We start from the raw sequence: 26,117 nt of genomic DNA on the forward strand, positions 1-26,117 counted from the left end.
GTTTGTGGGTAAAAAGATGAGATCATTTTTGTTTTGCTGTTTTCCTTTTCTTTATCCTTGATGTTAAAGTTAAGTATTTACTAACCTGATCTGATAGAGGGCTGCCATTTTCTGATTATTGCCTACCTATTCATCTCTTTGCTCAAGGCTTTGTAGCCCGTTTCCTATTTTTTTTTTTCAGGTATGAGGGCCTTCTTGAGGATTTCTTGTAGGCGGTGATTTGTGGCAATGAACTCCCTTAGCTTTTGTGTATCCAGGAAAGTTTTTATTTCTCTGTCATATCTGAAGGAGATTTTCACTGGATAGATTATTCTTGGCTGAAAGTTTTTGTCTTTCAAGATTTTGAACATCTCATTCCGTTCTCTCCTAGCCTGTAAGGTTTCTGCTGAGAAATCTGCTGAAAGCCTGATAGGGGTTCCTTTGTAAGTTATTTTCGTCTGCTTTGTTGCCCTTAGTATATTTTCTTTTGTCCTTGACTTTTGCCAACTTCACTACTATATGCCTTAGAGTGAGTCTTTTTACACTGACAACATTAGGAGATCTGGAGAACTCTTTCACATGGATTTCCAGCTCCCTCCCCAGGTTTGTTACCCTTCTCAGCTATTGTTTCTTTGAACAAGCTTTCTGCTCCATTTGCTTCCTCTTCCCCCTCTTAAATACCTATAATCCTTATGTTGCATTTCCTGATTGAGTCAGATATTTCTCTGAGAGCTTCTTCATTTTTTTTTAGTCAGTTTTCTCTTCACCTCCCTCTGAAGCATTTCTATAGTACTATCCTCTAGCTGGCTGATTCTCTCCTCCATATTTTGAGCTCTGTTGTTTTAGAGAATCCAGATTTTTCTTTATTTCATCCATTGTGGTTCTCATCTCCAACAATTCTGATTGGTTCTTTTTTATGGTTTCAATCTCCTTCTTGAAGGAGCTCCTGAATTCATTAATTTGTCTTTTCTGCGTTTTCTTGTAACTTGTTGAGTTTTTCTGTGATAGCTGTTTTGAATTCTGTCATTTAGGTTATGGATTTTTGTTCCTTCAGGGTTGGTTTCTAGGTACTTGTCACTTTCCTTCTGGTCTGGAGATTTAATATATCCATTCATACTGCTTGATGGAGTGGATTTTTGCTTCCTGATGGTGTTCTTATCAGGTCGCAGCTGCAATGTACTGCCACAGCATGGGGATTAGGCACTGTGTATTCTGGGCCCAGCATGAGCAGGGGCTCCCCAGCTCCCCTGCTTTCCTCTCTGAGCAACTGATCAATGGCGGATCTGGAGCATTGGGCAGGGGGAGAGTACTCTCCTTCCCCAGCGCTTCCCCTAGCCCACATTTGTCTCTCTGTACGGAGCTCTGGGCAATTGCAGGACTGGGCATTTTCCCTTTCTCCGCCACTGCTGCCAAGCTCTCCACACCATGCTCCAGACACTTCTGGGGCAGGAGTACCAGGTGGGGGCAGGGCATCTCTCTCACCTACGCACTTTCCCCTCTGCAGCTGCCACACTCTCTGCGCTGGCTCTGGATGATTCTGGGGCTGGAGTACCTGGCAGGATGGGGTGCTCTTTTCACCTGCACACTTCCTGCTACTGCAGCCCATCTCTCTCCACAGAGCTCCTGCAGATCAGCTTCCACTTCTTCTGGAGGATCCAGCCCCACCACTACCTTCAGGCATATGGCTGTGTGGATCTCTCGATGTCTTTGGTGATGTGCATATGTCCTCTGTTGGTGTATGAATGTCCTTTTGCTTGTATTTTAGAGGGGAGAGGCCAAGGGAAGAGCTCACTCCACCATGATGCTGACGTCACTCTCCCTCTGCCCATTTGTTAATTGGATTTTTTTTTCTATTGAGTTGTATGACTTCTTTATATATTTTGGATATTAACCATTTATCAGATATGATTTGCAAATATTTTCTCCCATTCCATAGGTTGCCTTTTCATTTTGCTGACAGTTTCCTTTACTGTGCAGAAGCTTCTTGTTTTGATACAATCTTACTTGTTTATTTTTGCTTTTGTTGCCTTTGCCTTTGATGTCAAATCCAAAAAGTTCATTACCAAGAATGATGTAAAGGAGCTTACCCCTTCTGTTTTCTTCTGGGAGTTTTATGGTTTCAGGTCTTATGTTCAAGTCTTTAATCTATTTTGAGTTGATTTTATTTTTCCTTTTTCTCCCAGAGCCCCCTGGTACATAGTTGTGTATTTTTAGTTGTAGGTCCTTCTAGTTGTGGCATGTGGGATGCCGCCTCAGCATGGCTTGATGAGCAAAGCCATGTCCGCACCCTGGATTCAAACCAGCAAAACCCTGGGCTGCAGAAGTGGAGCACGCAAACTTAATGACTTGGCCACGGGGCCAGCCCCTCCTTTATCATAAATTAATTGACCCATGTTTTTACTTCTGGGCTTTCTATTCTGTTTCATTGATCTTTGTTCGGTTTTGGTTTTGGTTTTGGTTTTTTTGCAGGGAAAGATTCACCCTGAGCTAACATCTGTTGCCTATCTTCCTCTCTTTTTTTCTTATCCTCCCCACAGCCCCATTGCATGATTGTATACCCTAGTTGTAAGTCCTTCTAGTTCTTCTATGTGAGCTGCTGCCACATCATGGCAACTGACTGACCAGTGGTGTGGTTTCCCTACCAGGAAATGAACCCAGGCTGCCAAAACGGTGAGAGTGCCAAACTTTAACCACTAGGCTTTCAGGGTTGGCTCTATGTTTCTGTTTTTATGCCTGTACCATACTGTTTTGATTACTATAGCTTTGTAATATAGTTTGAAACCAGCAAGTATAATGCCTCCTGCTTTGTTCTTCTTTCTCAAGATTGCTTTGGCTGTTCAGGGTCTTTTGTGGTTCTACACAAGTTTAGTATTGTTTATTATATTTCTGTGAAAAATGCCATTGGAATTGTGATAGGGATTGCATTGACTATATACATTACTTTGTACAGTATGGAAATTTCAACAATATTAATTCTGCAAGTCCATGAGCACAGAAGATCTTTCCTTTTATTTGTGTATGTCTTCTTCAATTTCTTTCATCCATGTCTTAGAGTTTTCAATGTACAGATCTTTCACCTCCTTGGTTGAATTTATTCCTAAGTATTTTATTTTTTTTGATGTAATTTAAATGGGATTATCTTCTGAATTTCCCTTTCTGATACTTCATTATTATTATATAGAAATGCAACTGAATTTTCTATATTGATTTTGTATCCAGCAGCTTTATTGAATTCATTTATTAGCACTAAGTGTTTTTTGATGGAATCTTTAGGGTTTTCTATATGTAATATCATGTCGTCTGCAAATAGAGACAGTTTTACTTCTCTTTTTCTTATTTTGATGCATTTTAGTTCTTCTTCTTGCCTCATTGCTCTGGCCAGGACTTTATGGGCTTATCATATATGGCCTTTATTGTGTTGAGGTATGTTCCCTCTGTACCCAGTTTGTTGAGGATGTTGAATTTTGTCAAATGCTTTTTCTGCATCTCCTGAGATGATCATATGATTTTTTTATCCTTCATTTTGTTAATGTGGTGTATCACATTGATTGATTTGCAGATGTTGAACCGTCCCTGAATCCCAGGGATAAATCCCACTTGATCAGGATGTATGATCCTTTTAATGTATTGCTGTTTGTGGCTTACCAATATTTTGTTCAGGATTTTTGCATCTACGTTTATCAGGGGTATTAGCCTGTAATTTTCTTTTCTTGCAGTGTCCTTGTCTGGTTTTGGTATCAGGGTAATGGTGGCATCATAAAATGAGTTTGGAAGCATTTGAGAAGGATTGGTATTAATTGTTCTTCAAGCGTTTGGTTGAATTTACCAGTGAAGCCATTAGTCCTGGATTTTTGTTGGTTGGGAGCTTTTTGATTACTGATTCAATCTCCTTACTAGTAATTATTCGGTTTAGATTTCCTGTTCATTATTCAGTCTTAGTAGGTTGTATCTTTCTAGGAATTGATCCATTTCTTCTAGGTTGTCCAATTTGTTGGCATATGATTGTTCATAGTAGTCTCTTATGATCATTAGTATTTCTGTAGTATTAATTGTAATGTCTCCTCTTTCATGTCTAATTTTGAGTCTTCTCTCTTTTTTTCTTGGTGAGTCTAGTTAAAGCTTTGTCTATTTTGTTTATCTTTTCAAAAAACCAGCTCTTAGTTTCATTGAACTTTTCTATTATCTTTTCAGTCTCTATTTCATTGATTTTCACTCTGATCTTTGTCATTTCCTTTTTTCTACTAACTTTGGGGTTAGTTTTTTTCCTTCTTTTTCTAGTTCCTTCAGGTCTAAAAGTTAGATTTTTTTATTTGAGATGTTTCTTGTTTTTAATGTAGTCTTTATTCCTATAACTTCCCTCTTATAACTGCTTTTGCTGCATTCCCTAAGTTTTGGCATGTATTTTCATTTGTCTCAAGATTTTTTTTATTTCTTCTTTTACTGTTGATTGTTCAGTTGTGTGATGTTTAATCTCCACATATTTATGAATTTTCCAGTTTTCTTCTTGGAATTGATTTCTAGTTTCATATCCTTCTTGTCAGAAAAGACACTTGGTGTGATTTCAGTCTTCTTAAGTTTATTAAGACTTGTTTTATGGTCTAACATATGATCTGTCTTGGAGAATATTCCATGTCTGCTTGAGAAGAATATGTATTCTGCTGCTTTGGAATGTAGTGTTCTGTAAATGTCTGTTAAACTACTACTTAACTACGTCTGTTACACCAGACGTAGTTAAGTCCAATGTTTTCTTTTTGATTTTCTGTCTGAATGATCTATCCATTGAAGAAAGAGGAGGTCTTGAAGTACCCTACTATTAGGGGACTCCTGTTGCAGTGCTGTCTATTTCTCCCTTAGGTCTGTTACTATTTGCTTTATATTTTAGGTCCTCATATGTTGGCTGCATACATATTTACAAATGTCATAAATATTTACAATTTGTCATATTTACAAATGACATGGATTGATCCCTTTATTGTTACATAATGACCTTCTTTGTCTCTTATGTTAGTCTTTGCCTTAAAGTCTCTTTTATCTGCTTACGTATTGCTACTCCAGCTTTCTTTTCGTTTCCAGTTGCATGGAGTATCTTTTCCATCCCTTTACTTTTTTAAATCCATTCAGCCACTCTGTATCTTTTGATTGGAGAGTTTAGCTCATTTACATTTAAAGTAATTATTGATAGGTATGGACTTCCTGTTGCCATTTTGTTCATTGTTTTCTGGCTGTTTTGTAATTCTTTTGTTCCCTTCTTCTCTTCCTTTGGGATTTGATTTTCTGTAGTTGGTATACTTAGATTCCTTTATCTTTTATGAATCTATTATGAGTTTTTGTTTTGTGGTTACCATGAGGCTTATAGAAAACATCTTATATGTATTTCAGTCTATTTTGAGCTGATATTTAATGTCTGATGCATACTGAAAGCTCTACAGTTTTCCTTCCGCGCCCCATGTTTTGTTTTTGATACCACAGTTTACACGTCTTTAACTTTTGTATCCATTAACAAATTTTTAATACTTGTATGTTTAACCTTCATGCTAGATTTATAAGTTATTTGCTCACCACCATTACAACATTAGGCATTCTGAATTTAACTATATATTTACCTTTACCAATGTGATTTGTACTTTCACATGTTTTTCTGTTACTAATTAGTATCCTTTTATTTCAGCCTGAGGAAGTGCCTTTAACATTTCTTGTAAGACTGGTCTAGTAGAGAAGAACTGCTTCAGCTTTTGCTTGTCTGGAAACCTTTTTATCTCTCCTTCAATTCTGAACAACAATTTTGCCAGGTAGTTTTTTTGGTTGGCACTCTTTTCTTTCAGCACTTTGAATGTATTGTCCCATACCCTTCTTGCCCGCAAAGTTGCTGCTGGAAAATCTGCTGATAGGTACAAGGGAACCCCCTAAAGACTAACAGGTTGTTTTTCTTTTGTTTCAGAAGTTAATTATAGTGTGTCTTAGTCTCTTTGGATTCATCTTATTTGGAACTCTCTGGACTTCCTGGATCTGGATGTCTGTTTCCTTCCCCACGTTAGGGAAGTTTTCAGCCATTATTTCTTCAAATAAGCTTTCTTGAGCCAGCCCCGATGGCCTAGTGGTTAAAGTTTGGGGCTCATGGCTTTGGCAGCCCAGGTTCATTTCCCAGTTGTGGAACCACACCATCCATCTGACAGTTGTCATGCTGTGGCAGTGGCTCACATAGAAGAACTAGAAGGACTTACAACTAGGATATACATCCATGCACTGGGGCTTTGAGGAGGAAAAAAAGAAGATTAGCCACAGATGTTAGCTCAGGATGAATCTTTTCCTGCAAAAAAAAAAAAAAAAAGTCAAATAGGCTTTTTCCCCTTTTCTCTTCTCTTTCTGGGATCCCTGTAATGCAGATATTGGTCCACTTGATGTTGTCATATAAGTCTCTTATGCTGTCTTGACTCTTTTTTATTCTTTTTGCTCCTCTGATCAGATGAATTTCACTGCTGTGCCTTTGAATTCACCGATCCTTTCTTCTGCTTCATCTAGTCTGCTGTTGAGTGTCTCTGTTGAATTTTTCAGTTCAGTTACTGTATCCTTCAGCTCTGATTTCTTTTTGGTACTTCCTTATATTTTCAGTTTCTTTGTTAAAATTCTTACTTTGTTCATGCGTTGTTCTCCCAACCTCAGTGAGCATCTTTATGACCGTTATTTTGAACCCTTTATCAGGTAAATCATGTATCTCCGTTTTATTAAGGATTTTTTGGGGGGGGGGGCGTTTATCTTCTTCTTTGTAATGTATTCTGTTTCTTCATCATCTTTGACTCCCTTTGGTGGTTTCTCTGCATTAGATAACACAGTCTCTGCTCCAGTTCTTGAAGGGATGACCTTGTGTAGGAGATGAACCTTATTGTTCAATCTTGCTGTTAGTCTTGCTTGTCTCTCAGACCTTTGTGCTTGCCTAAGCAGCCTTCTTGTCTTAGTGGCTTCCAGTAGTTGAGGGTGCGCTGAGACATGTCAGTGTCCCAAAGTGAAGGATCTCAGTCAGCATCTAGATGGAGGCTAATTGGAACCCAGAGCCTCAGACAGCAGCTTTTAAAGTATTCAAATATACCTCTTCCAGGGGAAGAGTGGGAATTGGCATTTCTGTCTGCAACCTCTGCACTAAGCCCTGCAGTGATATCTAGTTAAGAACTCTTTCATTTTTTTGCTACCATCCTGCTAAAGCTGTGAACACAAACTCCACTGGCCACCAGAGCCAGGTTATTGAGGGATGTGTTCTCTCAGCAGGAGTCACACAAGCCACGGCACCAGGCATGTGCACAGGCTCCTTTCATGGAGACACTGGTGACCTATAATGGGGAATTGGGAGAGGGTCAAGAGGGTCCCCACCTGCCCCCCCGGTCTCTGGAGAAGATGGCACTTGGCCCCTAGGTGTGTGTTAAATTAGAAGCCTGCCCTTCAGGCTGCAGCTTTTAAGCTCGGCAAATAGGCCTCTTTCATGTAATGACTGTGTGTTTCAGTCTGCTCTCTCTGTGCTGGGCCCTGGGGAGAAAGCCACATGAATCTGTGTGATCCCATTAAGACCTTTTCTTAGTTCACTATACCCTTGTGGGTCTGGTGGATGCAAGCCCACTGGCTTCCAGAGCTAGATGTTTTGAGGCCCCATCTCTCAGGTGAAAGTCTTAAAAGTTATGGCACCAGATGTGGCTTCCAAACCCTTTGTTCCTCAGGGAGAAGAGGGGAGTTGTGAGTTCCCTTCTCATTATATGTTACCACGTGGGGTTGGGGTTTTGGCAAGTTTCTTTTTCAGCCTCTCTTACCTGTATTGATGTGGATTTTTTCTCATTCAGCAAGTATGCAGAAGGTGCTCAGCCAGTTTCTGGATTTCTTTCAGAGGGAATTGTTCCATAGATAGCTATAGGTTCGGTGTGTCCATGGGAAGAGGGGAGTACAGGAGCCTCCTAATGTTCCATCTTGAACTGGAGCCTTCTCATCACATTTCTATGTGAAATATATTTCTAGTTTTCTCAAGAAACTTAAGTGTTTAAGCATTAAAGTGTTACCTTAATTATTATAAACTATGCCCCAATGAAATATTCTGAAATTATACATATTTAAATTTATAAGTGTAAAATCATGAAAATTTTCAAAAGACAAGAAAGAAGAAAATGGTATAAAAGAAACTTACGTATCCACCACCAGATTTAACAAATATTGACATTTTACAGTATTTGTTTATCAGTCTTTTAAAAAGTAAAGTAAAATATTAAAAGTACAGCTAAAACTTTACCTCAGTTTTTCCCTCTTCCTTGTTCACAGAGGTAATTAATATTCTGACATTGGTGTCTGTTTCCATGCTTGTTTTTAAATATGTTGCACATATGTATATATCTGTAGATAATATATATTTTCTATTTTTAAAATCTATACAAATGGTCATACTGTTTATAAATTTAAGATTTTCACTTTATTGGTCCTTTTCAACAATTTGACTATGATATGCCTAGGTGTGGTGTCATTTTGCGTTTATCTTGCTTTGAGTTTGCTAAACTTTTTGAACCTGTACATTTATTTTTCAGATATTCATTTTTCACATATTTTTTCTTCATTTTCTTCTTCTAGGATTCCATTTAAACATATGGTAGATGTTTCACCATTGTCCTACAGATTGTTGATCTTAAGCTCATTTTTTAATAGTTCTTCTCTTTCAGATTGGATAATTTCTACTGATATATTTTCAAGTTCATTGAATCTTTCTTATTTCGACTCCAATAAGCTATTAAGCCCATTCAGTGAGGTTTTTTAAATTTCAGATACTGCATTTTAGAGTTCTAGAATTTCATTTGGTTTTTACAGTTTCTCATTCTCTGCTGAGATTTCTCATCTAGTCGTTCATTATGACTGTATTTTCTTTTACATACTTGAACATATTCATAATAACTGCTTTAAAATCCCTTTCTGCTATTATCTTACATTGTCCTCTGACTCCTCCCTTACCCCTCAGCACCTACTGGGATCTTCCCTCAGACAGAAAGCCGTACAAATGTGCTTCTAACCCAGTGTTCTCTGCCTTTCTACTTTCTGTCTGACTTTGGTTGCTCTCCAGTGCCTTGGGTTGTTGTTTGGTTATATTTTGTCCAGAGTTTATAGTGTTACCTGCAGGAAAGTTGGTCTGATGGAAGCTATTCCACTATTAATAGAAGCAGAACTCCTTGCATAACTTTTTTTAATGTGGTGAAAAATATATAAGATAAAATTTGCCATTTTAACCCTTTTAAGTATACAATTCAGGGACATTAGTTGCACTTACAATGTTGTGGATCAGTTATCACTATCTATACCCCATACTTTTTCTTACCCAAACAGAAAGCCTGTGCCCATTAAGCAATAAATCCCCATTCCTCCAACCTCCAGCCCTTGGTAACCGCTATTCTACTTTCTCTCTTTATAAATTTGCCTATTCTACATATTTCATATAAGTGGAAAAAGAACAAATATTTGTTCTTTTTGTGTCTGATATAGTTCACTTAGCATAATATTTCAAAGTTCATTCATGTTGTAGAATGTCTCAGAACTTCATTCCTTTTTAAGGTTGAATAATGTTCCATTGTATGTCTGTGCTACATTTTGTTTATCTATTCATCTGTTGATGGACACTTGGGTTATTTCACATATTGGCTATTGTGAATAATGCTGTTCTGAACATGGGCATATAAGTATCTATTGGAGTTCCTGCTTTCATTTATTTTGGGTTTATACCTTTGAATGGCATTGCTGCATCATATGGTAATTCTTTAACTTTTTGAGGAACTGCTCAACGTGTTTTCCACAGTGACTATACCATTTTATACTCCCACCAGTAATGTACAAGCATTCCAATTTCTTCAAATTCTCACCAACACTTATTTTCTTTGTATTGTCTTTATTATTACTATTATAGCCATCCTAGTGGTTGTAAAGTGGTATCTCATTGTGGTTTTGATTTGCATTTCCCTAATGGCTAATGATGTTGAGTATTTTTTCATGTGCTTGTTGACCATTTGTATATCTTCTTTGGAGAAATGTCTACTCAAGTCTTTTGCCCGTTTTTTAATTGGGTTGTCTTTTTGTTGAGTAGTGGGAGTTCTTTATACATTCTGGGTATTAAACTTTTGTCAGATATATAGTTTGCAAATATTTTTACCCATTCCTTAGTTTGTCTTTTCACTTTCTTAATAGGATCCTCTGATGCAAAAAGTTTTTAATTTTGATGAAATCAAATTTGTCTATTTTTCTTTTGTTGCTCATTCTTTTGGTGTCATATCTAAGAATCCATTGCCAAATCCAAGGTCATGAAGATTTACCCCTGTTTTGTTCTAGGAGTTTTATCATTTTAGCTCTATTGTTTAAGTCTTTCATCCATTTAGTGTTAATTTTTGTATATGGTGGGAAGTAGGGATCCAACTTTATCGTTTGCATGTGGAAATACAATTTTCTCAGCACTATCTCTTGAAAGACTATTCTTTCTCCCATTGAATGTACTTGACACCTTTGTTGAAAATCAATTGGCCATATATATAAGGGTTTATGTCTGGACTCTCAATTCTATCTGATTGGTCTACCTGTCTATCCTAAAGCTAGCATCACACTGTTTTGATTACTTACTGTAGCTTTGTAGTAAGTTTTGAAATTGGGAACTGTGAATGCTCCAACTTTGTTCTTTTTCAGGATTGTTTTGGCTGTTCAGGGTCTCTCACATTTCCATGTGAATTTGAGTATCGGTTTTTCCATTCAACAAAAGAATAACTTTTTTTAAACCTGCTTTTTGGATTCTGTTTGTTTTGGAGACTCATCCATGTTTATACATAGATATTTAGTTCACTTACTGCTGATGGATTTTAAGGAAATGTCTGAATAGGTCTCAGTGTGTTTGTCCTTTCTCCTGTTGAAGTACAATTAGATTGTTCCTTTTTTTTTTTTTTTTTGCTAATTTAACAGGCAATGCCACAATGAACGTTCTTGCACATGCTACTTGTTCACGTTTGAAAATTTGTTTAGGACAAAAGTTCTCAACCTGGGGCAGTTTTGCCTGTCAGGGAACATTTGGCATATTTGGAGACATTTTTGATTATCAAGAGAAGGGGCGTGCTGCTGGCATCTAGATGATGAAGACCAGAGATGCTACTAAACATTCTATAGTGCAAGAAGACACTCCCACCCACCCCTCAACAAAGTATTATCCAAATTACCCAATTTGTTAATAGTCCCAGGATTGAGAAACCCTGCTCTGGGGCATATACTTAGAAGTGGGATTGATAAAGCTTGGGGGGGGTGTGCCATTTTTTTTTTCTTTTTGGTTATTATATGAAATGGATTTCTGTAAAACATGAAGAAAATATTTCTAATACAAGTAAAAGTTTGGAATGTTAGGAATTCAAATTCCTTTGGTGATGCTGGCAATCCCGCAATTATGAGCAATTTAATGATCTTAAACCAGAGTAGCGGTATTATCCAGGGTTAACTAGTTCATTCACTACCCAGAGGGTGCATATAATCTGTTACCTTCATGAACTGAAATACATTGGTTCTTCCTGCCTGATTAAAAAATTGAGTTGAGAGTAGGAATCTGCTTCAAAAAAGTGTGATTGTGCAGGACTAAGGTAGTTAGAATATTAGGCTGAAGATGTTGACTGAATGAGAGGAAAGTTACAGCATTAAAAAATGCAGTTTTTTCTGACAAAGATGTTGTTAAATATTGAAGGCTTAAAGGTTTGAAACGTTTCTTTCTCTCTGGTGTGATTTAGTTTTTTTAATTGGAGACAGGGGAATGAACTTAATGAATTCTGAGACCTACTTTTAAGCGTGTAAGACCCATGGCTATCCCTTTGAACATCTGATGACAACTATGGCCCCAGAACTATGTGCATGCTTGTGTCATACACTTTTGCATGATTTTGGGGTGGTTTCTGCATGCTCCTGAAGCCCGTCTATGGACTACTCCCTTCCTTCTCAACCTGCCCCCCCCCAGATTTCCAGGTTAAGAAGTTCGCTAACAGTCTATTAAAACACTTAAAGTGCTAAAAATAAGATTTGTTTGTATCTTCTTCGCCAAATGCAGAAAACTAAGTGATAGAGAAAAATTGGTGGAATTAGAATTCTTCAAGTCCTCCGATATTGAATGAGTGAATACAGATCTTATTTTATCCGTAACCTTCATTTTTCTTTCTCTTTTCACTAGCTGTATGCAGCAGTTCTGTGGCAACAAGCTAATGAAAACAGACAAAATTCAACTGGAAAAGCATGTTTTGGAACCACCCTACCAGAAGAAAAACTTAATGACTTTCGTGATGAACAAATTGGACAGTTGCAGGAGCTGATGCAGGAAGCCACTAAACCCAATAGGCAATTTAGTATTACGGAGTCTCGGAAACCGAAACTTTAGTCTATCCAGAAAAGCTTAACAAAGCGTTTCAAGTTCAGAACTGCTTAATTTAACATATCCTTGTTTTTAAAAATGTATTTCTTCAGCTTTTAGGCTTTGAGAATGCCTGGTGTTAATGACGTATTCTTTTATTTGGAGATGTCATGAATGCTATCTGCAATATATAGATCAGGATCACTAGTGGATGAAGCTTTACATTATTGAAGTAACGGTACTTGATGGAATTTGATTTTTGGACTAAAGAAAGAATGGCTATGAAATGGACAAAACTGTGGAATTTTGCCAAACATTTTTTATATATAAATTTGTTTTTAATGCTATTCTTGTTCAAGCATCAGCCTCATCTCTTTAGCTTCATCAGATAAATATATCATGATAATGATAGATGTGGAATTCCAACAAGGTTATTATTTAAAGACATTGTCATCCTGAAAGTTTTATTTCTACTTTAATAGTACATATATGACTATTCTCTTAAATGCCCGTTATCCCCTAGTCATTGTTTATTTACAATAAAGGGTTAAAAAGAAGCTTTAAGATTTAGTAGTATACTATCATTTATATAATATACATTGTATAATTCATTTCTACAGTATTTGTTAGTAAGACAGATTACCCTTAAATAATTTGTAGTTACCTTGAGAATCTCATTGCCTAATGATTGAGGAGATAAAATGACCTTCATAAATTTTTTGTACACTTAAGTTGATTTATAAACTGAAAAAAGCAAATGATAATCCCATTCACATCCTAAAATGTGTATGAATTTTAAAAATTATTATACACTAAAATGACTTGTATCTTTATGTATGTTTACTCTGAGATTCTGAAGTGATCCTTTCTCAGATGCAATTGTGTTTATGTCAGCTCTTTAAAAATTGATTTGTGTTTGCTCTGGTTTGCTGTCTTGTGCTTTCTCTTTGTGTATGGCTGCCAGGCCCCTCAGTCCTTTCTTCCATTCCTCTTTGAGTCAGTCTGTAGGTTGATCAGTTAGTCTTTTCTCATTGAGAGAGAGGCAGTCAGTCAATCAATAATCTAGTCTCTACACTATAACAGGTTCTAGGAATACAGCAATGAATAAGATAAAGCTCTTGCCCTCAAGAAGTTTAAAATCTGACTGTGCATTCAGGAACCTTGTTTCATCATGACCAAATACAGTGCATCCTCAAACTCGTTACGGTACTATCTTTTTCATCATCTTGGCAAATAGAAATCTAACACCCATGAGGATACTGCTTCTCTGCATCTTGTGAAGTGGGAGTTGTGGATCCATTTACAACTTGCTATAACGTAAAACCCCCTCCTTACTGTCCCTTTCAATTCATCATTGTGCCACCGTAACTTAAGAATTCTTTTTCATTTATACTTTGTTTTTTGTTATACTTCCCTATTCCTTTTTGTTCTTTGGCACTGGCTCATACCTCTCCATCTCAATTTTTGCCATCATGTTGGTGACCTTAGTATTAATCCATGTGGTTGACATATCTAGTAGCCTAATGGCTCTTTGACGGTTCATGATTCACTTTCACTTATTCAGTCACCCATAATCATGGTTACACTTAAACTCACTTTGTTCAGAACTGCTGCATATGAAATTATGTATTACAACATTTCATGCTTTTGTCACTATCTCTTACCATAATGTGAGCGGTTTCTTACTCCCACTGCACCTAGTATTTGTTCAACAAATGCCTGTTGAGAACTTTCATATGCCAGGCATCATTCTAGAGACTGGGGATACAGCAGTTATCAAAGACAAAATGTGCAGCCTTTTGGCACTCGCATTCTAAAGGATGGAAATAAAATATGTAAATAAAATATGTAGGGTGATAAGTACTATGGAGAAAAATAAAGCTAGGTTAGGGGATAGAGCTGTGGTTCCCCAATTGTGAACTGAGATGCCCCAGGGCACCAAAGAGAACTCACAGGGGTGCTGGAGGATATTTTAAGTTTTTCAGGAAATCACAGCCATATTTATTGGACACCACACAAATTACTAGCTTGAGGTATTTCACAGTTTTACTATTATATTGCAACATTCTTTTGGATTACATATCTTTGTGAAGCTGGGCTTTTAGCAATTGCTGTGATAAAAGCAAGTATAACAGAAAAATTAGTAAGAGAAAATGTCCAATGTGGTTACAAAGTTTGAGAAGCTGTGTGGTGTCCAACAGGTGCTCAGTTGTTAGGACAAATACTAAGTTGTTTGGACTATGTAATAAATGAAACCATATGGGTTTTTGGGTTTGTTTTTGCTGTAGGTGTGCTGTGCAAATACTGAGACAGTAAGGGTATGTTTGGAAATTCCTGAAGTAGTGTCAAGGAATGAATGGTCTTTAACTGTGAACTCACTAGTCTTTTGACCACTCCATTTGATCAATGTCATTTCTTTACTGCCTTCACTTCCATCCCAATCTGCCCTAGTTTCTGTGATCCTTCGCTTCAGCCAGCCATTAGCAATGCCCTCAATGTCATCATCTCCTTTTCTTTTTCCCTCATCATCTGCTCTCACCAAGGTGACCACTCACTCGCTGAAATCAATAGGATATTAATCAGTGTAAGATTGATAAGTTATCCTGTGAGGCTTGATAGTATTAACTATTCTCTACTACTTTCAAACCACTCCTGCTTGGTTTGTATACTGCCTAACTCTCCTTTAAGTTATAAATTTTCTTTTTAAATAAAGATGTTGTCTGGGATTTCATCTTTAGGACTCTTAGTTTACACATCCATTGCTTCAGATATTAGCTTTACTCTTAAATCTGTAACACCAACCTCAGTCTCATTTCTGAACTTCAGGTCTGTGTTTGAAATTCTGTTTGGCATTTCCAACTCATTTAAAATCAGATTTACTATCATTCATTCACTGAGCAGGGAAGGAAAGCAACATATACCCAGTTCACCAGTTTAGGGTTCTTCAATTCAGCCTGAATTTCACCATTTCTCTAGAGGGCTCCTTCTCATTTAACAGCAATTCTGACAACTCCATGTAGTGGACTGCAAAATGGCCATAGTTCTCTACTGCTCCTGGTACCCATGCCCTTTGCAATGTGACTTTGCAGCTCCTTCCATCACATCTATTTTTCAGCTCTTCAAACCTGAACTGGCCTTGTTCCTTGATTTGCTCAAAAGAATATGGGTATGACATTATGCAAATTTAGGGTGTAGGCCTCAGAGTCTTATACACTTCCTCCCGCACTGTTGGAAACCTGCCCAGCTGTCATGTGAACAAGCTCAGGCTGACCTATCAGAGGATGAGAGATCATATGGAGCAGAGGTGAGCTACCCTAGCTGAAGCCATCCTAGACCAACCAGCTCTCAGCCAACCACAGATATGTGAATGAGCCCTCCCAAGATCAGAAGAACTGCCCAGCTGATCCCAGCCCGAATTGCCAATGATAAGCCGAATAAATTGTAGTTCTTTTAAATCACTCTGTTTTGCGGTGGTTTGCTATACAGTTAAAGCTGATACACTCTACTGCTTTACTCTCTCAAAATCATTCCTTTTTTTCCACTTAGCAGTCTGGTATTTTAGACTTAGAATTTTTTTTTCTGTAGTAACCTGTATGTGGCTTCCGTGACTTTGGCCTGCTCCTTAATATATTATTCTCCATGTGGTTGTAAACATCACCTTACTGATATGCCGATCTGATCATAACATTTTTCTGCTTGAAATTTGGAATGGGGGAGATGTTTGGATTATACTCAATGGCAGTAAGAGATGGCACAATGAGCATCTTACCACTGGTGGTGGTGGTTGAGAATCTGACACAGTTTATGGAAATAAATTGGCAATGTGTATTAAGAACATCAAAAATTATCATGCCTTTTGCACTCATTAATTCTATTTTTAGGGTTCTATCCTAAGGAAAAAAATTCAGAAATGTGGACAGAGTTTTTCATAATTAGAATGTTTTTTAAGAGAGTGAAAATTTAAGAACAGTAAAAATTCCCCAAACATCAGAAATTGAGTTGTGATAATATGCATAATTAAACACTTTAAATTTAGGTTTACAAAGAGCTGCTTAACTTTTTTTGAAATTATGGTAGTTTACAACCTTGTGAAATTTCAGTTGTACGTTATTGTTTGTCAGTCGTGTTATAGGTACACCACTTCACCCTTTGTGCCCACCTCCCACCCCCGCTTTCCCCTGGTAACCACTAATCTGTTCTCTTACAAAGAGTTTTTAATGACGTGGGAAATTTCTTGACATTGATAAACAAGGAAAGGATGCTACAAAATATACAACATTTTCACAAAGATGTTAGATTTCCTTTTCGGCAATGTACGTTGATCTGAGCACTTCTCTTGCTGAAAACTAAAACTTTTAGGTAGAGTATAAAGTCATTTTGGGGAAACATCTAGGCGTTGGCAATATCCTAAGAGATTAAGTAATTACAAGTCCAATTTCTAAGTGAAACTGCTGAAGACTCTTTTGCCCTGAGGGTAAATTTCAGCTTTGGTTTTGATGCTCCTTTGGACCACAGAGGGCAGAAGACAAAGCATAGATAGAGCTCACCTGAGGTGGAGAAAACCAGCCTCTCACTTTCAAGGTAAGAGTGAGCTAGAAGCAGACCCGCTCCAGTATTTGTGCCAAGTTGCAGGCCATGCCAAATTCAAGTGATCTGGGTGTTAAAACAAACAAAACTTAAGCTATGAACTTAGTGGCCCCAGAATGAGTACCTGGCAGATATAACAGGTCTTTCGAGGATAATAAGGTCACAAATAATTTTCCTAGGAAGTGAATGCGTCAAATTTAAACTTCACAAGGAAGACTAGCGCCATTAATGAAAGACAAAGGACCATCAGAAAACAACTTTGGAAGTAGCACATGTATAATATAAAACATCTATATATGTTTAAAAAATAAAAGTCAAGTTTGAAAATCTCTTCAGGAAACGGCATAAAAATTGACCTAGCCTATTTGAAAAAGAACCAAGTAGAAGTTCTCGAAATGGAAAATAGAATAACTAAAATTAAAAATAAACCAATGGGCAAGTTTAACAGAAGATTAGATAGATAGGCCTGAAAAAAGAATTAATGACTGCAAAATAGGACAAAAAAAAGTACCCAGAATGTAACATAGAAAAGGAGTTTGCAAATATGAAAGAGTGGAGGATAAAGTAAAAGGGTCTAGTGTATAGCTAATAATAGTTTCAAATAGATAATTGGGCAGAAGCAATATTTGAAGAGAAAATTGCTGAGAATTTTTCAAATCAATGAAAAGTGTCAATCCACAGATTTATGCCAAGCAGGATAAATATGAAATCCTCACTTAAACCATGCTGAAACAGTAGAATGCTAAAGACAAAAACTTGTAAAAGTAGCCAAAAGTCACAGATGACCTTCAAAACAATATCAGCTAGACTTTTCTTTAGTTGACTTGTCAACAGTGATAATGGAAGCTAGAGACCAATTGAATGACTATCTGTAGTGTGTGAGAGAAAAGTAACTTCCAACTTAAAATTCTGTAGTCAGCAAATATATTTAGAGAATGATGGTGGTATAAAGACAGTTGTAGAACAAAACATGAGCAAGGTTGCCACCTGTAGCTCTTAGGAAAGGAAATTCTGAAGGCTGTGCTTCATGTAGTAGGAAAGTGATGAGAGGAATAAAGGACCAAGATGGTTGTAGGTATAAAATAATCTAAAGTAACATTTACCATATACTTCATGGGGTTAAAAAATGAGGGATTTAAAATACACAAGAATAATGATTATATATATATTGGTAGAGTAGTGATTAGAGTAAGTGCTTTCAGTGTGGATGGTCTGAGAAGAGACTAAAAATATTGATTAACTTAAAGTATGAAGGTGATACCTAGTGTGTAACTCATTTCTATGTAGCAACCAATAAAATGGTTGTTATATAGAGATGAGTATATAACTTACAAGCTAGTAGAGGGGAAAAATGAAAGAGGAAAAAAGATCTTTATAAAATAAGGAAAGTAAAGAGAAAAACATAGAAGGGGAAGGATAAATAGAAAAATATTGAGATAATAGATATAACCCAAATATGTCAGTAATTACATTAAATGTCAATGGACTAAGTTATCTACTTAAAGGCAGATTGTTAAACCGGTTGAAAAATGAAACCAATGATATGCTGTTGTAAGAGACCACACTTAAAGCATAAAATGCAGAAAATTTCAAAGTAAAATAATGGTAAAAGTTATACCAGCCAAAAGTAAGCTGATGTAGGTGTATTAATATCTGAAAAGATTGTTAAAGCAGAAACATTGCTAGAGATAAAGTAACTTCATAGAATGAAAGTTTCACTTGAGTAGGAGGATAATTTTAAATTGGTATTTACCTGGGAAGTAAATGATTAAGCAGCCCCATATTTTAGGAAGTTAACACAGTTCCAAATAACCCATGAATCAATCAAGAAATCCTAATGGATCTTAGAATATAAGTGGAACTGAACACTACTGAAATAATAAAATGTATGGGTTGTAGCTAAAACAGTAGTTGGAAGAAATTGATAGCCTTAAATGTGTGTAGTAGAACGAAAGGCTGACTATTAATGAGAGAATCAACTATCTTAATAAGTTAGAAAAACACAAAATAATCTCAGAAAAGAAGAAAATAAAGAGCAGGAAGTAATAAAAAATCAAAAGTTTATTCTTTGAAAAAGACTCAACAGTGATAAACCTCTGGCAAAGTTAAGAAAAAAGAGAGCAGGTGCACATAAATATCAGGAGTGAAAAAGAGGACATAATTTTCTGTTGTGACATTAAATAGATCTTATGAACACCTTACAGGCAATAAATTTATGACATGTAGAAGAAATGGACATATTTTTAGACATCTATAGCTTACCAAAAAAGACAAAAGAATGGTTCTATAGCCATTAAATTAATTGAATGTATATTCCTAGAAAAAAATTGCAGGCCTAAACCACTTCTTTGGTGAGTATTGCCAAATATTCAAAAAATAAATAATTTTGAACATAAGCCCTTCCAGAGAATAGAAAATGAGGGATACTCCTTAACTCAGTTTATGAGGCCAGCAAATACCTGATACCAAATGATGATATGAGAAAGGAAAATTACAGGCCAATTTCACTTAGGAACATCGATGCAAAATCCTAAACTAAGTGTTAAGACCAATCCAGCCAAGATCATGATTCATCAGGACCTGGTCAGGCTTATGCTGGGAATCAAAAGTTGTTTTATACTAGAAAATCAATTACCATGATCCACCACATAATCAAATTAAAGGAGATTTAATCATGATGATCTCATTGGATGTAGAAAAAGCATTTGCTAAACATTCAACATCCATTCTGATAAAAACTGTCTTAACAAACTAGATATAAAGGGCACTTCATCAGTCTAATTAAAGGGTTTCTACCAAACGTCTGCAGCAAACAGCATGATGAATCCTTGAAAGCTTTCTCCCTTAGACTGGGAAGGAGACAAGGATGTCTGTCATCACCGCTTTCAAGTCAAAACTGTTAGATAATGTTGTATATGTAGAAGATCTAAAAGAACCTACAAATTATTAGAATAAGAGAATTTAACAAGTTATAAATGCAAAAATTGCTATGCAAAAATCAGTTGCATTTTTATACAGCAGCAACAGAGTATGAAAATTCGTAAAAGTATCATTAAAATAATACCAACAAATATTAGATACTTAGCAATTTAACAAAAGATGTACAAAACTCTGGAGAAAGTTATGAAGTTTTACTTAAAGACACTAAAGAAGACAAAGTGGTACTCCATGCTCAAAGATTAGAAGATTTAATATTGCAAATATCTTAATTATCCCCAAATGGTTTGTAGTTTCAATTCAATCTTCGTCAAAATTCCAAATTTTTTTAAATTTTGTATATTTTAAAATTTTATATGGAAGTGTAAAGGAACAAGAATAGCCAAGGCACTCTAAGAAGAATGATATAACAGCGCTTCCCTGCCTGGCAGGTATCAAAATGTAACTATAGTTATTAAGGTAGTGTAGCACTTTATTATATGGAGGCTTGGTTTATGGCCACAGTGGTGCAGCTCTGCAGTGGAATAAGGACTGCTTTTCAACAAATGATTCTGGGACAATTGGGTATTTTTGTGGAGAAAAACTTTGATACCTAGAATTGGTTGTAGGTTTCTTAGAGATTGAAATGTTAAAGACAAAATTACAACGAGAATATAGAGATTATCTTGAAAATGTTGGGATAGGAGAGGATTTTTTTAAATAAGACACAATCAGCTCTAATCATAAAGGAAAAATGTGAATAAATCTGAATACATTAACATTACTATTTTTCACCAAAAGCAGTAAAGAGTAAAACTGCCAGCCTCAGAGTATGAAGAGATAGTTGCACCACATGCAATAGGCAAAGAAATAGTATACAGAACATCTAAAGAACTCCTATATATCAATGACAAAGGTGTAAAATCCAATAGAAAATGAGCAAAAAACTTGAGCAAGAAATTCGTAAATAAGGAAATCCACATAGTCAGTAAACATAAAAAAGAAAAAGTCTTCAGCCTCATTTGTAATAGAGAAACACAAATATAAATCACGAGATTATTTCCAGATTGACTAAAATAAGGAAGTTGACAATAGCAAGTGTTGACAAAGATAGTGAACCCTCTTATCCTGCTAGTGGGAGTATAAATTAGTATAACCTCTTTGGAAACAGTTTGACATTCTCTAACAAGTTTGAAGAAGTTCATACCTTATAAATACTATTGCACTGTGATGTGGTAGTTGAATACAGACTCTGCTGCCAACTCCATGGATTTGAAGCCTATCTTTCTAGTTCTGTGATGTTGAGCATGTGACTTTGTACACAAAAAGAGTAAGATTTTGTCTCTTCTACCCTACCCCAGACCCAAGAATCAATTTTTGCCCTCATAGGACTTTTGTGAGAATTAAATGAGTTTATGTGAAATTCTCAGAACAGTCCCTGGAAAATAATAAATACTATAAAATATTTGCTCTCGTTGTTATTGCTATTATTGTTGTTATTAGTATTACTTTACAACCCACAAAATTATTAGAAAATCTTATGCACTTGTGGAGGATTAGGATACTATACAAGAATGTTCATCCAAGAATTACTTTAGCAGCCCCAAACCAGAAATAATCCTAATGTCCCTCAACAGTAGAATGGATAAAAAGTTATTGACTAATAACACAGCAATGACACGGAATGAACTACAGCTTCTCATAGCTATAACACTGATTGAAAGAAAGAAGTCAAATACAAACACATACTATATGAATCCATTTGTACAAAGTTCAAAAACAGGCAAAATGAAACAGTATTATAAGGAATACAGATATTAGTGGTAAAACTGTAATGAAAAGCAAGGAAATAACAGTCAAAAAAATTAGGAGGATGGTTATGTCCAGGAGAGTGAATGAGGTTGTGATTAAGAATGGACACATGGGGTCTTCTGGGGTCCTGGGTGGCAGTGTTTTATATTTTGACTGGATGATGTTTATATGAATGTTTATCATTATTCTTGACCCCCACCCCCCACAGCATGTTGAGCCTTACTAAAGAAGACTGCTTCACTACTGAGTGTGATGTTGGATTTTTAAAAACACAGATTACTGGGCACACTGCCTGAAGATTCAATAAAGTAGGAAAATAATTATTTTATTTCAATTAAGGATCAACCAAGGTTTTCTTTTAGCATAATCCAACTCTCCACAATTTTGATTTATTCATAACATTTTATGAACTTGTTCAATATGTAAGAACACAACTGTTTGAGAGGGAAAATAAAGATAATGGTTACTTTTGTGTTTGTACTTGTTGCTTTTATTTATTTTTTATAAAGCACTTTACTTTCTAGCCCTTGGCACCATTTTACATTGATATGTTTCAAATAAACTTGTTTTTTCAGGGAAAAACACTTGACAGTTGTTTACATTTTCTCTTTGGTCTCTAATTTATTCTTTTGGTAAAAGACTTGATAGAGGAAAGGGCAGAGGCCCTTTGTAACGTCAATTAGATTCCTACAAAATTATCGAAGAGGCTGGTAAGTTTATCTAGTCTAACCACATTTTTCATCCTTTCATTTTCAGAATTTATTTGATCAAGAAATGCATCTTGACTCTCAAGATTAGTGAATTTGAAACACAAATTCACTTATTCCAACTAGCATTGTGTTCTGAATATCTGTAAGTCTGACAGAAATGTGCAGAAATGCTGGGCTCGATTGGTAATTCTTATCGGCTTTAATAAATATATTATTTTTGTACAAATTTTAAGATTAACTTGTGCTATTTTAGCAAAGAAATAATAGAGTTTAATGCTAGATAACTGAAATAGTACACCCTTTTCAGGGTTTCAAAACATCTCAGAGCAAAAGCTAATAAAAGCTGAATGTTGAATAATTGTTGCTAAGCAACTTTAAAAGAATATCTGCATAGTAACGACACAGCTAGTGAATACTGCCACTCACATTAAGATGATTGAAAAAAGAACAAAGTACCAGGATACAAGAATAGTAAAAATTTAAATTTAAAATGTATATCATAATGAACTTGTAAGATAAGCTCACTCAAAAGCAATGTGATTTTAAAATAGGATTAAATAAAAAGATTATGGTAAAAACATTTGAATTAACTGGATTTGAATTAGTTGATATTTTAAACCAACTTTTATAGAGTATGGAGGAGACGTGAGTTTTATCTCAAAGCTCAGCTTTATGAGACACATGAGGGCACCTTCTGCATTCTAGAACCAAAGAGACATCTCACATCATTTAACTCTGTTGCTTCAATCCTTCTATAAAGAATGCAAATTCTATCAGGGCAGGAATTTTGTCTTGTTCTCTAATGTTTCTTCACTACTCAGTCACATTGCAAGAACTCAGTAGGAATTTATTGAATTAAATAATAATACCTACAAATAGTCTATCAGTCAGGGTCCATTCTGAAGAGAGAAACCAACAGTAATTTGAATATGGAAAGTTTAGTATAAAAAGTATTAAATATAGCAGGAAAGTAACTCTAAAGATGTATGGAAAACTCTAAAGGATATCCTAGTGCTGAGGGAGAGTCCCCAAGGAAGGACAAACTTGGAGTGAGGGGCCCTTCCCAAGATTGGGATTCAGAGTTCACTGGAGAAGGCGTAGTTGCAGCCCACGGGACAGTAGAGAGGTTGGCTGTGTTGCCCCGGCTTGAGCTAGTCTGTATTTGCTGGACAAGCAGGAAACTACCCTCTGGTGGGTGTGCTGAGGCTGGCAGGCAGGCACACAGAGTGAGTCGGGGCGTTGGAAGCTTACTTGTGGGCAGAATGCCACAAGGCCTGGGATGCTCAGTGTCCATGGCAGGAGGGCCATGTGAAGTGATCACCGGTCCAGGCCAAGCTACAAGCTTGACAAGAGACTATACATCCTGGGCGTGCAGCTGGGTCAGAATACCACTGGATCTCCCAACACATGTGCTGCTGACAGCCATGGAGCAGGAGCAACAAGCACAAATGGCAGCAGACTAGAATCGGAGAGAGAAATCCCTCCTCCCACAATAACCCTCCATTGACAAAGCTTAATACCGGGCTCACTGCAAAGGAGAAATACCTAAATCTCCATTATCATAGAGCTGATAATGCAGGATGACTTTGGAGAGGAGAGGAAATAAACTGACATCTAGCACATTATAACTAACATAGAATGCTTATCATATGCCAAGCACTGGGATTTACTCTCCTTTAAACCTCAACTTCCCTATGAGTTGGGTTGCCATTACTTTCTCTATCTTATAGATGAATAATCTGAAGCTTAGAGGAATGAAATAACTTGCCAGACGTCAAATAGCTGATAAGTGCGAGAGCTGGGATCCACTCTTTGAGTGTGCCCAGCTCCTGTGCTTTTAACCACTGCACCATTATACTTATTCCTAAAGGAAAATGTAATTGAAGGGGTAAAGGTGATAGATTGGTCCCCTTTGTGTCAGCACCCATTGGTCATGTCCTCATCAAGTGGCCCTTTAGACACTTGCTTTCCAGTGGTCTTACCCTCTCAGAGGGTCTCATGTTGCTGACAGGCTTCTCAGCATTTCTTTAGGCACCTCTGAATCAACTCCTCCTAGATGATAGCCCCACACTGGTCACTAGTAGTCATGCCAACAAATAGGGCACTCCCCACTGAAGCCCCCCGATGCAGAGTGACACTGCAGATGTGGCTGTGAATGCTAGACAATGGCAACTCTCTCATAAGGAGGAGACTGTGTAGCAAATTTCCTGAGGTCACAAGAATAGGCTATAAATCTGAACACAAATTCAGGAATAGAGAGAAATGCACCTGTTTACTCTAAGAACCACACCAAGCATGCTCACATTTTGTTCTTAGAATTTTGGCCTTAGAATTCTCACTCCATTCTCTCCCTGGGAACTCCATCAACTTCTTTGGCTCTCTGTACCATAGTTTGAGGATTCCCAAATCTCCATCTCCAGGTCAAATCTCTTTCTCTCAAGCTCCATATCTCTGAATCCAACCACTCTTAGATGTTCTAAGAGCTAAAAGGCCACAGTTCAAAATGGAGCTCATTTGATTGCCCTAATCTTGATTACCCTCAGTGTTTGGGCTTCCTTTTATGAATTGAATCACCCAGCTATCATTACCAGAGACTGAGCATCATCCTTCTTTTTCACCTCCATATGAAATAAATTCCTTTCCCTCCTTCACCACCTTTATCCAATCCATCACCAAGTCCTGTTGATTCTAGCTACTTACTAGCTCTTATATTCATTCAGTTTTTTTCTATCAAGACGTTCACTTCTTCAGTTCAAGCCACTGTCTCATTTGGATTTCTGCAATGCCTTCCTAAGTGCCTCTGGTATCGACCCCTCCAACCTATTCTCCAGAGTGCAGCCAGGGTAGTTTTTCTCAAATCTAAATCTGGTTATGTCACTTGCCTGCTTTAAACACCCTTCAGTGACATCTTATTGAGGGTAAGTCCAAACTACGTAATGGTATCGTAATATGCTTTATGATCCAGCCTGCCCTCATCTTTTGTATCAGTTAGGGGCCAGTCAGGAGACAGAAACCACACCAGTCATTTTTACTGGAAGAATTTAATGTAAAGAATTGATAACTAGTTTTTGAAGAACTGATAAAACTGATAAGAAGTAGAAATTGCATGAAGCAGCTATAATTCTAGGGCTGGAGGAATAAGAAAAAAGGTTGAAATTATTAAATTTAGAAGCCTAGAGGTGAGCCCTGGGCAACTGAAGCTCAGACCTCCATGGAGAGGGCAGTGGACAGTTCGTGCTGGCATCTCTGAGCTGGAGCATGTTGAGGCTAGTTTGCAAATGTTGGAGAATAGGCTGCCACTTCTAGAGCGAAGAAGTGAGGCTAGGGTGACACTGATAGGATAGAGAACAAATAAGAAGCAAACAGTAAGTAACAGGAAGGAGCAAGCCTCTTCTTCCCCCTCCTGTCTGGTGGTTTCCCTCTAGCACCCCCTATTGGCAGAGGCGAGCAAAGCCTTCTGGCAAAGCTTTGTTCCAGAGCGATTTGTGGCGTCCCAGCCCCAGCCTCGCAAATCATGGCAGGGTGCATTTGAATCTAAGAGACAATAACTTAATAACTTGGAAAATCCATCCCTTTGGCTACTCAGCACACATATGCATCCTTTCTATGTCTGTCTTCCAAACAACAAAACAACTGTGTTTTCACCCAGAAAGGCAACTATCCCTTGTACAAATAAAGATATTCTCATCCTTTTCTCAAAACGAGGAGCCCAAAGTTTCAACAATAGATGTATCCACCTTCATTAG

General features: G+C 36.9%; 1 protein-coding gene across 2 annotated transcripts in view; it reads left to right on the forward strand.

The window, feature by feature from the left end:
- The window catches only part of SDHAF3 (succinate dehydrogenase complex assembly factor 3), a 69,274-nt gene extending 53,084 nt beyond the window's left edge, over positions 1-16,190 (forward strand). For both annotated transcript variants that reach the window (XM_070615676.1, XM_070615677.1), the window contains exon 2: positions 12,170-16,190. In XM_070615676.1, the coding sequence (XP_070471777.1) occupies positions 12,170-12,373 (204 nt within the window). In that variant the 3' untranslated portion in view covers positions 12,374-16,190. The remainder of the gene's footprint in view (positions 1-12,169) is intronic.
- Positions 16,191-26,117: the final 9,927 nt, after the last annotated feature.

The sequence above is a fragment of the Equus przewalskii genome, chromosome 4, assembly GCF_037783145.1.
Source record: "Equus przewalskii isolate Varuska chromosome 4, EquPr2, whole genome shotgun sequence".
Classification (NCBI taxonomy): Eukaryota; Metazoa; Chordata; class Mammalia; order Perissodactyla; family Equidae; genus Equus; species Equus przewalskii.